General features: G+C 56.5%; 1 protein-coding gene across 1 annotated transcript in view; it reads right to left on the reverse strand.

Annotated features, from left to right (window-relative positions):
• Positions 1–12,959, reverse strand: part of RNF213 (ring finger protein 213) — a 132,684-nt gene that overhangs the window by 104,173 nt on the left and 15,552 nt on the right. The window contains exons 4-5 of the mRNA XM_030828168.1: positions 1,153–1,689; positions 764–886 (exon numbers count right to left, since the gene is read on the reverse strand). Of these exons, the coding sequence (XP_030684028.1) occupies positions 764–886; positions 1,153–1,689 (660 nt within the window). The remainder of the gene's footprint in view (positions 1–763; positions 887–1,152; positions 1,690–12,959) is intronic.

A 12,959-nucleotide genomic window follows, 5' to 3' on the forward strand; every position in this document is an offset into this window, starting at 1 on the left:
GCCTCCCGGGTAGCTGGGATTACAGGCACATACCACCACGGCCGGCTAATTTTTGTATTTTTAGTACAGATGGGGTTTCACCATGTTGGCCAGGCTGGTCTTGAACTCCTGACCTCAGGTGATGCACCCACCTGGGCCTCCCAAAGTGCAGGGATTATAGGTGTGAGCTACCACGCCTGGCCCAGCCTCCACATTGACCCCTACAGGGGATGCTTCTCACAGCGGCCAGAGTGGTCACCACCCTTCCCTGCTCGGGACCTTCCACTGCCGTTGGGGCCACTAATCACGGCCTCCAGAGGCACCGCTCTCCATCCTCATCGGTGGCCCCTCCTCCCCCAACTCCTCCTGGGGGCACTGGCATCCCTGCCGCTCTGGGGACAGGCCCACCCCACACTACCCCAGGGCCTCTGCACATGACCTTCCCGTTGTCTGGGACACATCCCAGACACCTCCGGGGACCATCCCTCACCACCTCCTCAGAGAGGCCTCGCCCGGCCACTTGGGCTGTGGGGGCCACGGTACCTCGGGGCCCACCTGGGTGCCCTCTCTCCCCTCCGTCCCTCCCTCCACACTCTTCTCACTGCTGAAGCCGGTTTTCTGACTGTCTCTCCGCTAGAATGTGAGCACCCCGAAGGCCAGAGCTTTGTCTGAATCACGGCCATATCCCCAGCACTTAAATACTTGCTGAATAATTAAATGAAAGAGGCGCAGCCGTGAGCAGGAGGAGGGCCTCCTGGAGCCGGCAGGCAGGAAGGAGACGCACCTGGCAGTGTGTTTTGGAAGCAGGAGTGGTTGCTGGCGGCTCTTTCGTTCTCTGGGTCTTCTCTTTCACTTCCTCCCCGGCCCCTTTAACTGCATTGGCTGGCTGAGCTGCAGCATCAACTGCCTGAAAGACCCCAAACGCCAGAGCCAAGGTGACAAAATGGGCCAGGGTGACTCCGACTCAATGGTTTAAGGGGCAGCATCCACCACAAGCTGAGGGACAGGGTGGGCCGGCATCCCTGGTGGAGGGGCAGCCCTCCCACTCCCACCCAGGGAGCAGGGCCCAGAGGATGCCCTCCCTGGCAAGGAAGCAACGCCAGCACCTTGCAGCAGAGCCCAGGTGCCGAGAGCTCGGTGCCACTCCCGGGCCACCTCTCCCGGATGACTCACCGTAGAGGCCTGCTGCTGTGTGGTCTGCGGTTCTGTCCCAGGCTCAGAGCTGCCTCCTTTTGACTCAGGCAACAGGAGTGCCTGGGCAGCATCTTCAGTCCTAGAATGGCCTTCACCAGCAGAGGTGGGGGGACCGGTCCCCTCCTGGGACAGGCCTCTGCCCCCAAAGGGGATGGAAGCGTCCTGGTCCTCCCCTTCCGTGTGGTCCTGGGATTGGGGGCTGCTCTGAGCCTCACTTCCTGTGGCCACTCCTGCCTCTCCCAAAGCCTGAGCCTGCAGGGGGCTGTCGCCAACCTCGGTGGGCGCAAAGAGGCCGTCACCCTCCAGTGGCGTGGTGGCTGTGCCCAGGGGCTGGCTCGGCTGGCCAGTGGGGCCACTCTGCTGGGCTTGGCTGTGGGGCAGGGCTGTGTCCTGAGGCCTCGGGTTTGAAAGCAAAGTCAGGTGACAGGGGCTGGCGGGAGACAGGGGCGAGGAAGCCAGCTCTGAGGAATCGGAGTTGTTCCATCTCTTTTCCTTCTTCCTTTTCTTCTTTTTGCTCTAAACAGAAAGAGAGACACTCACTTTATTTCTTAGATTTACTCTACTCTAGCCCATGTTTCCCTCCAACTTTCTCTTCCATTTCTCAACTACATCAAGCTTGGCTCGACCAAAGTACCTAACATCTGTTAAATCTGCAATTTCCTGGAAAGAGTGAAATTAAGAAACAAAAGTGGGGGGTGGGCAGGGTCGGGGCAAGTGGCCTTGAAGCGCTCGCCACACTCAGCAAGGTCACGGCCGGGCTGAGACCCTCACACGGGCTCACTGCTTATTGGACATCCACTGAGATGGATTTTTATTTATTTATTTATTTGAGACAAGGTCTCCCTCTGTCACCCAGGCTGGAGTGTAGTGGTGCAAACCCGGCTCACTGTAACCTTGACCTCCTGGACTCAAGTGATCCTCCCCTATCAACCTCCTGAGTAGCTGAGACTATAGGTGAGGATCACTGCGCCCAGCTAATTTTTTGTTTGTTTGTTTTTGGTAGAAACGGGGTTTCATCATGTTGCCTAAGCTAGTTTTGAACTCTCAGCCTCAAGCGATCTGCCCATCTCGGCCTCCCAAGTTCCTGGGATTACAAGCGCGAACCACCGTTCCCAGCTGGTTTTAAAAAATGCTCTGTAGAGACAGAGTCTCACCATGTTGCTCAGGCTGGTCTCTAACACCTAGGCTCAGGCAATCCTCCCATCTTGGCCTCCTAAAGTGTGGGATTACACACGTGAGCCACTGTGCCTGGCCTGGTTTTGAACATCAGAAAGCACACACAGGCTTTCCACGTTTTATGCACCTCTATAAAAATATTTCGTACATAAAATTTGAAATGAGAAGGATGAGACAAAAAATGAGTAGCAGCTCCCACCGCACCCTCAGCAGGCACAGCCAGGCTCAAAGGCACATCCAGGTTCAGGGGTACGGTCCCCCCCCCTTGGAACCAGGACTGCAGCTGGTGGGAGGAGGCTGCCAGGACCCTGGGACCCCACAGGCATCTCCCAGGGGGCAGAACTCAGGGGTGCATGCTGATCGGGTCAGTACAGGAAAGTGATTTGTAGCTCCCCTGAAACCTGGTGGTGTGTGATGAGGGCTCTGAACTGCCAGGCAGCAGGTGTGAACCTGTGCCCACTCCACGCCCCCCACCTCCTGCACCCACATACCCGGGAAGACCTGCACACACTGAGGTGCAGCCCAGGGGCGAATCCACCCTCTCCTCAGCAACTGGTAACCAGGGGACTAGGAAATGCCACAGGATCCTGTCACTGCCACTTCAGGAGCCCCTCGGCTGATGGCTGGCCCCTGTGTGGCCCCAGGAGGAGGCTGCATTCCCACCCACCCAGGGCATGACGAGGCCACAGCTGGACAGGGCTGCACCCCAGGGCTGCCAGGAAGCCAGGCCGACACTGCAAGCCCTTCTCTATCACATATGGCCGCACTTCCTGCCAGAACCAGGGCCAGAAATTCTGATTTTCTCCTCCTTTTTAAATTCAGAGGAAACCCATGCTCAGTGTACACAGCACAGGAGGCGCCCCCGCCCCCCAACTGTCCGACCCGTAACATCTCCCCAGGCCACAGCTTGGCTCCAGCCTCCTGCTCGGCCTGCGTCCGATGCCGACCCCAGGCCACCAACCCACCACACCGCTGAGAGCACCTGGTCCCATTCCGGGGAGCAAGCACCGCCGCTGAAATGGCACACTTGGTGCGTTTGGGTGCGGACAGGGGAGACTCACTCCCGGCGCAGGCTGACTCTAAAACAGGGCCTCACTGAGATCTGGCCACTGCACTCCATGCTGGGCGACAGAGTAAGACTCCATCTCAAAAATAAAAAAATAGGTCGGGTGCGATGGCTCAGGCCTGTAATCCTAGCACTTTGGGAGGCCGAGGCAGGCGGATCACTGGAGGTCAGGAGTTCGCCACAGCCTGGCCAACATGGTGAGATTCCCCCGTCTCCACTAAACATACAAAAAATTAGCTGGGCGTGGTGGCGGGCGCCTGTAATCCCAGCTACTTGGGAGGCTGAGGCAGGAGAATCGCTTGAACCCAGGAGGTGGAGGTTACAGTCAGCCGATATTACGCAACTGCACTCCAGCCTGAGCAATAGAGCAAGACACAATATCAAAAAAAAAAAAAAAAAAAAAAAAAAAAAGCAACTGCAGAAGCAACTGCAGAAGAAGAGTCTGGGGCTGGCGCCCAGCACTGGAGGGTGGCTGGGCCCCAGGACAGGCTGTCATCAGGACAGGTGTCAGCCTCTGAATGATAGGCTGGTCGGCTGCCGGGGGACCTGCTGAGAGGGGGAAGCAAGAGGCCGTCAAGAAACAGGCAGGTGCTGCACAACCCTTCACTGCAGGCACCCATCGTCCTCAGTGTGCTGAGGAGACCTGGCAGGTGGGGTCCGAGCCGTGAAGACAGCCTCGCCTTGGAGAGGCGATGACACCATCCCTGCCCGGCCAGCTGCCTGGTACTTCCGAGACTGCCATGCAGTGGCGTCTGGGCTCGGTTTAGAGGGCCTGCCTGAGTTCCCATCCAGCTCACCCCATGCTGCAATGGCTGGGCAACCCCAGGTGGGTCACTGAGCCACCGTGGGCCTCGGTTTCCCCATCTTTAAAGTGGAGACGCAGATGTGTCCACATCAGAGCATCACTGAGGGTGACCAAATGGGACAAAGCACACGGAGAGTTGTAGGACATTGCCTGGCACACACAAGGCCCCCATCAGTGATGCTGTGGTCACGGCCACTGTCCACACACAGCAGGTGTTTGTGGCCACCTGGTGACAGCACTGGATGGCCCATCCTGGGGAATGGTCCCTTGGCTCTCCCTGTTCTCGGCCGCATGGTTTGAGTAACATCAGCTTTACTCCAGCCCCAGGGGCAGCTCTTGTGCGTGGGCTGGTGTCAACCACTGACGTCTATCATCCTGGCCATAGGGACCCACTGGGGGATTGGACCGTGAGCCAATCACAGCCAATGAGATTTGAGGAAACGCTTCCTCTCTCCAGAGGAATCAATCACCAGAGGAGGTGCTCTCTTGTCCCCTGAAGGACAGAGTAGCAGGTGGATCACAGGGGAAGCCACTGTGTGGCACGAGGGAGTAACGGGAAACAGCTGATGGGAGGCTCAGTGGGGAAGCCACGTCTGTCTGGAAGGCAGAGTAGACAGGGCCGGAGATGCCTGCACCAAGCCCCACCTGCAGGCTCAGGGCCCATCAGGTGTATCCATAATAAACTCCCTCAATGGGATTAGAAAGGCGGAGCTGGGCTTTCCATTATTTGCAATTCAAAGGCTTTTTTTTCTTTTTCTTTTTTTGAGATGGAGTCTCGCTCTGTCACCCAGGCTGGAGGGCAGTGGCGCAATCTCAGCTCACTGCAACCTCTGTTTCCTGGGTTCATGCGATTCTCCTGCCTCAGCCTCCTGAGTAGCTGGGATTACAGGCTCAGGCCACCACACCCAGCTATTTTTGTTTCGTTTTTGTTTTTGTTTTTGTTTTTGAGATGAAGTTTTGCTCTTGTTGCCCAGGCTGGAGTGCAATGGCACGATCTGAGCCCATTGCAACCTCCGCCTCCCTGGTTCAGGTGATTCTCCTGCCTCAGCCTCCCAAGTAGCTGGGATTACAGGCACCTGCCATATGCCCGGCTAATTTTTTTTCTTTTTTTTTTTTTTTGTATTTTTGTACAGACGGCGTTTCACCATGTTGGCCAGGCTGGTCTTGAACTGACCTCACGTGATCTGCCCGCCTCGGCCTCCCAAAGCGCTGGGATTCCAGGCATGAGCTACCGTCCCCGGCCATGATTTTCGTATTTTTAGTACAGATGGGGTTTCACCATGTTGGCCAGCTAGTCTTGAACTCCTGACCTCAGGTGATCCACCCACCTCGGCCTCCCAAAGTGCCGTGATTACAGGTGTGAGCCACTGTGCCTGGCCATAACCCAAAGATTTCTAATGGTTAAAATAATCAAATCTCAAATTAAGTTTAAGTTTTTCCCTAATTATGAAAGTTGAAAATAAGCCAAGGTCATGGATGCTCTAGCAGCTTCGACGACATAATCAGGCTCTGGCAGAAATAGAGAATCCTCAGGCTCTGGACCGCCAAGTCACAGCCCGGAACAGGAGGAGCCCACTGAGGCAGGCCCCTGGCCATCCCCCACCTCCCACCAGCATGGAAGATGCAGGCCCCCTACCACTTCTTTCCTTGATGTAGGAAAGGGCTCAGACCTTAGGAATAGCTGCCAGCAGCCCTCCCCAGGGCCTGCCTTGCAGGAGGGGAGTGGCCAGCCAGGAAGAAACAGCAGCAGCAGCAGCACACGGAGGTTGGGCAGAGCCCGGGGAGGCTGGAGGCAGGGGTCAGGCCTGGCCTCACTCCCTCTGTCCACAACATGGGGCTGTGGAAAGACTGCAGTAAACGCAGAGGCAACTGCAGGAGAGACCCTTGGAGGGACCGTGATCCAGTTCCTGGAAGACCACTGCCCTCAAGCCGCCATCCCAGACCCTCTTTTTAATAGAAACAAAACCAACCATCTGACATCATCACACCTGCAGGGCTGAGGCCTCGGAGGAGCAGCCCCAGGCTCACCCCCCTCAGCTCTTCCCGTGTGAACTGACACCTGGCCCTGAATTAGGGACCACTTACTTCTTGGTGAGGACTGGCCGAGTGCCCCGGTAGGCGCCCTGTGAGTGGGGTGTGTGTGTTGGGTGTGTGAGTGGGGTGAGTGGGGTGTGTGTGTGTGTTGGGTGTGTGAGTGGGGTGTGTGTGCATTGGGGGTGAGTGGGGTGTGTGTGTTGGGGTGTGTGAGTGGGGTGAGTGGGGTATGTGTGTGCTGGGGTGAGTGCAGTGTGTGTTGGGTGTGTGTGAGTGGGATGTGTGTGTGTTGGGGGTGAGTGGGGTGTGTGTGTTGGGTGTGTGTAAGTGGGGTGTGTGTGTTGGGTGTGTGACTGGGGGTGAGTGGGGTGGTGTGTGTTGGGTGTGTATGAGTGGGGTGAGTGGGGTGTTTGGGGGTGTGAGTGGGGTGTGTGTGTGTTGGGTGTGTGTGAGTGGGGTGTGTGTGTGTGTTGGGGTGTGTGAGTGGGGTGTGTGTGTTGGGTGTGTGAGCGGGGTGAGTGGGGTCTGTGTGTGTTGGGTGTGTGTGAGTGGTGTGAGTGGGGTGTGTGTTGGGTGTGTGTCAGTGGGGTGAGTGGGGTGTGTGTTGGGGGTGTGTGTGAGTGGGGTGAGTGGGGTGTGTGTGTGTTGGGTGTGTGTGAGTGGGATGAGTGGGATGTGTGTGAGTGGGATGAGTGGGGTGTGTGTGTGAGTGGGATGAGTGGGGTGTGTATGTGTTGGGTGTGTGAGTGGGGTGAGTGGGGTGTGTGTGTCGGGTATGTGTGTGGGGGCTGTGTGTGAGTGGTGTGAGTGGGGTGTGTGTGTGTTGGGGTGAGTGGGGTGTGTGAGTGGGGTGTGTATCGGGGGTGTGTGAGTGGTGTGAGAGGGGTGTGTGTGTTGGGTGTGTGTGAGTGGGGTGAGTGGGGTGTGTGCGTGTTGAGTGTGTGTGAGTGGTGTCAGTGGGGTGTGTGGGGGGTGTGTGAGTGGTGTGAGTGGGGTGTGTGTTGGTGGTGATTGGGGTGTGTGTTGGGTGTGTGTGAGTGGGGTGAGTGGGGTGTGTGTGTGGGGGTGTGCGTGAGTGGGGTGAGTGGGATGTGTGTGTGTTGGGGGTGAGTGGGGTGTGTGTGTGTTGGGTGTGTGTAGGTGGGGTGAGTGGGGTGTGTTGGGGTGTGTGTGAGTGGGGTGAGTGGGGTGTGTGTTGGGGATGTGTGAGTGGGGTGTGTGTGTTGGGTGTGTGTGTGGGGTGAGTGGGGTGTGTGTGTGTTGGGGGTGAGTGGGGTGTGTGTGTGTGTTGGGTGTGTGTGAGTGGGGTGAGTGGTTTGTGTTGGGGGGTGTGTGAGTGGTGTGAGTGGGGTATGTGTGTGTGGAGGGTATGTGTGTGGGGGTGTGTGTGAGTGGGGTGTGTGTCGGGGGTGTGTGAGTGGTGTGAGTGGGGTGTGTTTGGGGGTGTGTGAGTGGGGTGTGTGTGGGGGGTGTGAGTGGGGTGAGTGGGGTGTGTATGTGTTGGGTGTGTGTGAGTTGGGTGAGTGGGGTGTGTGTGTGTGTTGGGGGTGAGTGGAGTGTGTGTGTGTTGGGTGTGTGTGAGTGGGGTGAGTGGGGTGTATGTGGGGTGTGTGAGTGGGGTGAGTGGGATGTGTGTATGTTGGGGTGAGGGGTGTGTGTTGGGGGTGTGTGAGTGGTGTGAGTGGGGTGTGTATGTGTTGGGAGTGTGTGAGTGGGGTGAGTGGTTTGTGTTGGGGGTGTGTGAGTGGTGTGAGTGGGGTGTGTGTGTTGGGTGTGTGAGTGGGGTGAGTGGGGTGTGTGTGCATTGGGGGTGAGTGGGGTGTGTGTGTCTGTTGGGTGTGTGTGAGTGGGGTGAGTGGGGTATGTGTGTGCTGGGGGTGAGTGCAGTGTGTGTTGGTGTGTGTGGTGGGATGTGTGTGTGTTGGGGGTGAGTGGGGTGTGTGTGTTGGGGTGTGTGAGTGGGGTGAGTGGGGTGTGTGTGGGGGTGTGTGTAAGTGGGGTGTGTGTGTTGGGTGTGTGACTGGGGGTGAGTGGGGTGTGTGTGTTGGGTGTGTATGAGTGGGGTGAGTGGGGTGTTTGGGGGTGTGAGTGGGGTGTGTGTGTGTGTTGGGGGTGAGTGGAGTGTGTGTGTGTTGGGTGTGTGTGAGTGGGGTGAGTGGGGTGTATGTGGGGGTGTGTGAGTGGGGTGAGTGGGATGTGTGTGTGTTGGGGGTGAGTGGGGTGTGTGTTGGGGTGTGTGAGTGGTGTGAGTGGGGTGTGTATGTGTTGGGAGTGTGTGAGTGGGGTGAGTGGTTTGTGTTGGGGGTGTGTGAGTGGTGTGAGTGGAGTGTGTGGGGGCGTGTGAGTGGGGTGAGTGGGGTGTGTGTGGGGTGGGTATGTGAGTGGTGTGAGTGGGGTGTGTGTGGGGGGGTGTGTGAGTGGGGTGAGTGGAGTGTGTGTGTTTTACCCAAATGCTGAGCCCATGGTCCAGACGCCCCACTTTCCACACCTGTGTGTACACCCTGACCAACACGCTCCGGTCCGCATACGCAGTGTCCTAACTCCAGCTCACATCTCATGCTCCGTGCGCATCCCCAGGTCGTGCCTCTGTTACTCCGTGGGAATGTCTCCACCTGCGTACGTTGACAGCTTTACTATAAATCTCCCATCCATGTACGTTGACAGCTTTACTGTAAATCTCCCATCCATTTCTCCTCTTCACATCCTTTAAGTATCCTCACCAATTTATAGTTTAAAATCTGTCAACTTCCAAAAATACAAAACCAGGCTAGGGTGGTGGTTTATGCCTGTAATCCCTGCACTTTGGGAGGCTGGGGCGGGAGAATCGCTTGAGCCCAGGAGTTTGAGACCAGCGTAGGTAACATAGCAAGACCCCATCTCTAACAAAAATTTTAAAAATTAATTGGGTGTGGTGGTGCACACCTGTAGTCCCAGCTACTCGGGACGCTGAGGCACGAGGATTGCTTGAGCCCAAGAAGTCAAGGCTGCAATGAGCTGTGATTTTGCCACTGTGCTCCAGCCTGGGACACAGGGCGAGACCCTGCCTCAAAATAAAAACAAAAACAAAACCCACCAAACCCATTCAGAGCTACACCACTGTTATACATTAATTAGTTGGTTAAGTTCCTGTGTCACTCTGGGTGACAGCAGACATCTCTGCAGTGCTAAACCTTCCATGTTCTCTCTGGGGAAGGGCCCACCTCTCCACTGACTTCACTGTCTGCTGAGCCCGAGCCTTCTCCTCGCATGGCCTATGAATCCATCCTTTATTTTACAAGTTGCTTCTCATATTTTTATTGCTATTGTGAATGAGCTCTCCACCCACACTGTGCCTTAGGTCTGGGTAAGTCCAGCCCCGTGTGGACGCTGCCTTCATTTCCCAAGAGCTGCAGGAGTGGGCTCACGGCCAAGCCCCAGCCCACAGAGGAAAGAGCACGCCTGCCTTGAAGGCTTCTGCCGACACCTAAGACCTAGGACCCACCGCAGGTGGTGGATGCTCGGTAAATCTCCCTTCAATGACCACGTGACCATCTCGATGGGCCGGGGCGGTGCGGGGAGCGCGGCGCGGGGAAGGCAGGGAGGCTGTCGCCCTCTGTAACAAAGTAATAAACTTCACAAGCATCACTCTTCAAGGTATGAAGCTCCCTTGCTTTTCCCCAAAAGCAAAAGTCCTTTCATGACATGTGTTAGCTAATTTCATTTTTGATACTATTAGTGAGTCCTGTAATACTCCTAAATGCTATAGAAAAAGTCAGGATTTGGGGCAGGCACAGTGGCTCACGTCTGTAATCCCAGCATTTTGGAAGGCCGAGATGGGTGGATCATTTGAGGCCAGGAGTTCGAGACCAGCCTGGCCAACATGGTGAAACCCCGTCTCTACTAAAAATACACAAAAAAAGTAGCCGGGCGTGGTGGCAGGCGCCTGTAATCCCAGCTACTAAGGAGGGTGAGGCAGGAGAATCGCTTGAACCCTGCATGCGGAGGTTGCAGTGAGCTGAGATCGTGCCACTGCACTCCAGCTTGTGCGACAGAGCGAGACTCTGTCTCAAAAAAATAAAAAAAAAGAAGGAAAGAAAAGAAAAAGTCAAGATTTCAACTTTCAGAAACCAGAGACTAAACTGAGCAGGGCTTCCACTACACCCCCATTGTGGCGAGCGCCATCCAAGACCTTGTGTTCAGGCAGAGGCCCGGTCAGGCCCCCACCTGCCTAGGCCTGGCCCTCTAGGCCCCCTTGGGCTCCCCTGCTGCTCTCTGTGGTGAAGCCTGTGTTGCTGGTGGAGCTTTAGCCAGGTGAGTGCAGCCAGGTTAAGTTTCTCCAGGTGTGCAAGGGGACAGCTGCACGGAGTAAAAAGGCAAGTGGAAGGATGGGGGTCAGAAGGGCAAGCACAATAAAGCTGAAATTCACCACTAGCAAAACGTCCTCAGAGTCACAAGAGCCAAGCCTGAATCAGCGTTGCTCTGTCACAGACCAAGGGTGACCCGAGAACACCCATCCTGGGCAGCCTTCCTCGACTGGCAGGGACTCGAGGGCTGGAAGTGCAAGGTGGCCATGCCGGGCTATGCCAGCATGCACGGGGGCGGGGAGCGTTCTGCCCAACTATTGACTCAGACTACCTGCTCACAGTCTGCAGAAGGCACGCCGGTGGCCTCAAGCAGGGCTGCATCCTGCTTCCTTCTCTTGCTGGGTATGGCATTAGCAGCTTCCCACTCATCGGATATGAGGTCTACAGTAGCATCTACCAAAACCTCTGACGCAGCTCCCTGTTGAAACACAATCCCCTTCAGACAGGGCAGGGCTGTGCACCCCACGCACAGCTCCAGCAGACTCGCAAAGACCCCACCTCAGGGGCCACCTCCTCTCGGGAAGGCCCAGGCAGGGACACCCACGTGTGGGCACTGACCAGCTTCCCAGCACCCTCTGCCTCCAGGGCCCATGGACAGGAGGGTGTGGGAAGATGAAGAAGCAGCTCCTGCAGATGTGCAGGGCAAATCCACATAAGAGGAGAACTGCCCACACCAGAGGCGGCACCCTGCCAGGTTCACGGCACTCTGCCAAGCTGTCAGCACCCTACCAGGCTCCCAGCGCCCCTGGGCCTCCACACGAATGACTTGGCTTGTGCTCAGAGCACAGATGCACTGCAGAGACAGACCCAGAAGGTACAGGCAGGCCCGGGCACCCCAGGGCCAGCCAGGCCAGGCCTCCCGAGCCCCTAGAGGCAGAGGCGGGCAGTCTGGCCCCGCGGCGGGCATGCTCATCCGGCACCTCCCTTCCACACCGGGCATCGCCAGGAGACCTCACAGCAAGACGCCCAGCAGGAAGCTGAGGAAGGGAAGCTCCACCAGCAGCCTCCTGGCCTGCCGATGCCTCCAACCCAAATGACCCCTGGCTCCAGCAGTCTCCTCTTCCCTCACCACAGGAAGTACAACCCAGCAGCCAAGCCGAGCAGCCTCTCCAGAGGAAGAATCCACAAAGGACACCTGGTTAGTCAGCAACCAGCAGCCACCAAAGGAGAGGCCAAGTGGAGGACGGCTGTGCCAAGGGACGGGCACGGGCCCCTCTCTGTGCGCCCTCTCCCTCTCCACCCACCCCATGAATGCAGGTGAGGGCTGACCACATGACTCTGCTGCAGGGTGAGGCTGGCCACGCAGCTCGCTGTCTCAGCTTCTGGGGCCACCTCCCTTGGCTCCTGGCACCCTCCTCACCATGGTTAGAATGCGGCGTCTGCGCTTAAAGAACCGTTCTCTAGAACACATACACCACTCTCAGCTTCAGAATTCAATAGGCTCCCCGTGGGATTGGGAAAATGCACAAAAGCCCTGTAAGCTCATCACCAGAGACCCCATCGGCATTCACCTGTGTATTCACTCTGAACTTCTCTCATGTGTGGATACGTGTATATTTAGGCTTTTTTTTTTTTCTTTTTTTTGAGACAGAGTCTCACTGTCGTCCAGGCTGTAGTGCAGTGTCTCAATCTCGGCTCACTGCAACCTCTGCCTCCTAGGTTCAAGCAATTCTCCTGCCTCAGCCTCCGGAGTAGCTGGGATTACAGGCAAGCACCACCACACCCGGCTAATTTTTGTATTTTTAGTAGAGACGGGGGTTCCCCATTTTGGTCAGGCTGGTCTCGAACTCCTGACCTCAAGTGATCCACCCGCCTCAGCCTCCCAATGTGCTGGGATTACAGGTGAGAAGCCACCGGGCCTGGCCCTAGTTCCCATTTTCTTCACACCAGAAAGAAATCCCGCAGCAATGACTCCCTACTCCCCACTCCTCCCAGCCAACCACTAATCTGTGTTCTGTCTCCATGGGTGAGTTTATCATGGATATCATGGAATATCAATGGAATCATATGTGGCCTCTTGTATCTGGCTTCTTTCATTTAGCATATTTTTGAGGTCCATCCACGCTGCAGCACAGATCCATATCGTATTCTTTGGTTTTTTTGTTTGTTTGTTTTGAGAGTGAGTCTCGCTTTGTTGCCAGGCTGGAGTGCAGTGGTGCGATCTCGGCTCACTGCAACCTCCACCTCCCGGGTTCAAGTGATTCTCCTGCCTCAGCCGCCCAAGTAGCTGGGATTACAGGCATACGCCACCAGGCCCAGCTAAACTTTTTTTTGTATTTTTAGTAGAGACGGGGTTTCACCATGTTGGCCAGGATGTTCTCAACCTCCTGACCTCATGATCCACCCACCTCAGCCTCCCACA

Source organism: Nomascus leucogenys, chromosome 14 (genome assembly GCF_006542625.1).
Source record: "Nomascus leucogenys isolate Asia chromosome 14, Asia_NLE_v1, whole genome shotgun sequence".
Classification (NCBI taxonomy): Eukaryota; Metazoa; Chordata; class Mammalia; order Primates; family Hylobatidae; genus Nomascus; species Nomascus leucogenys.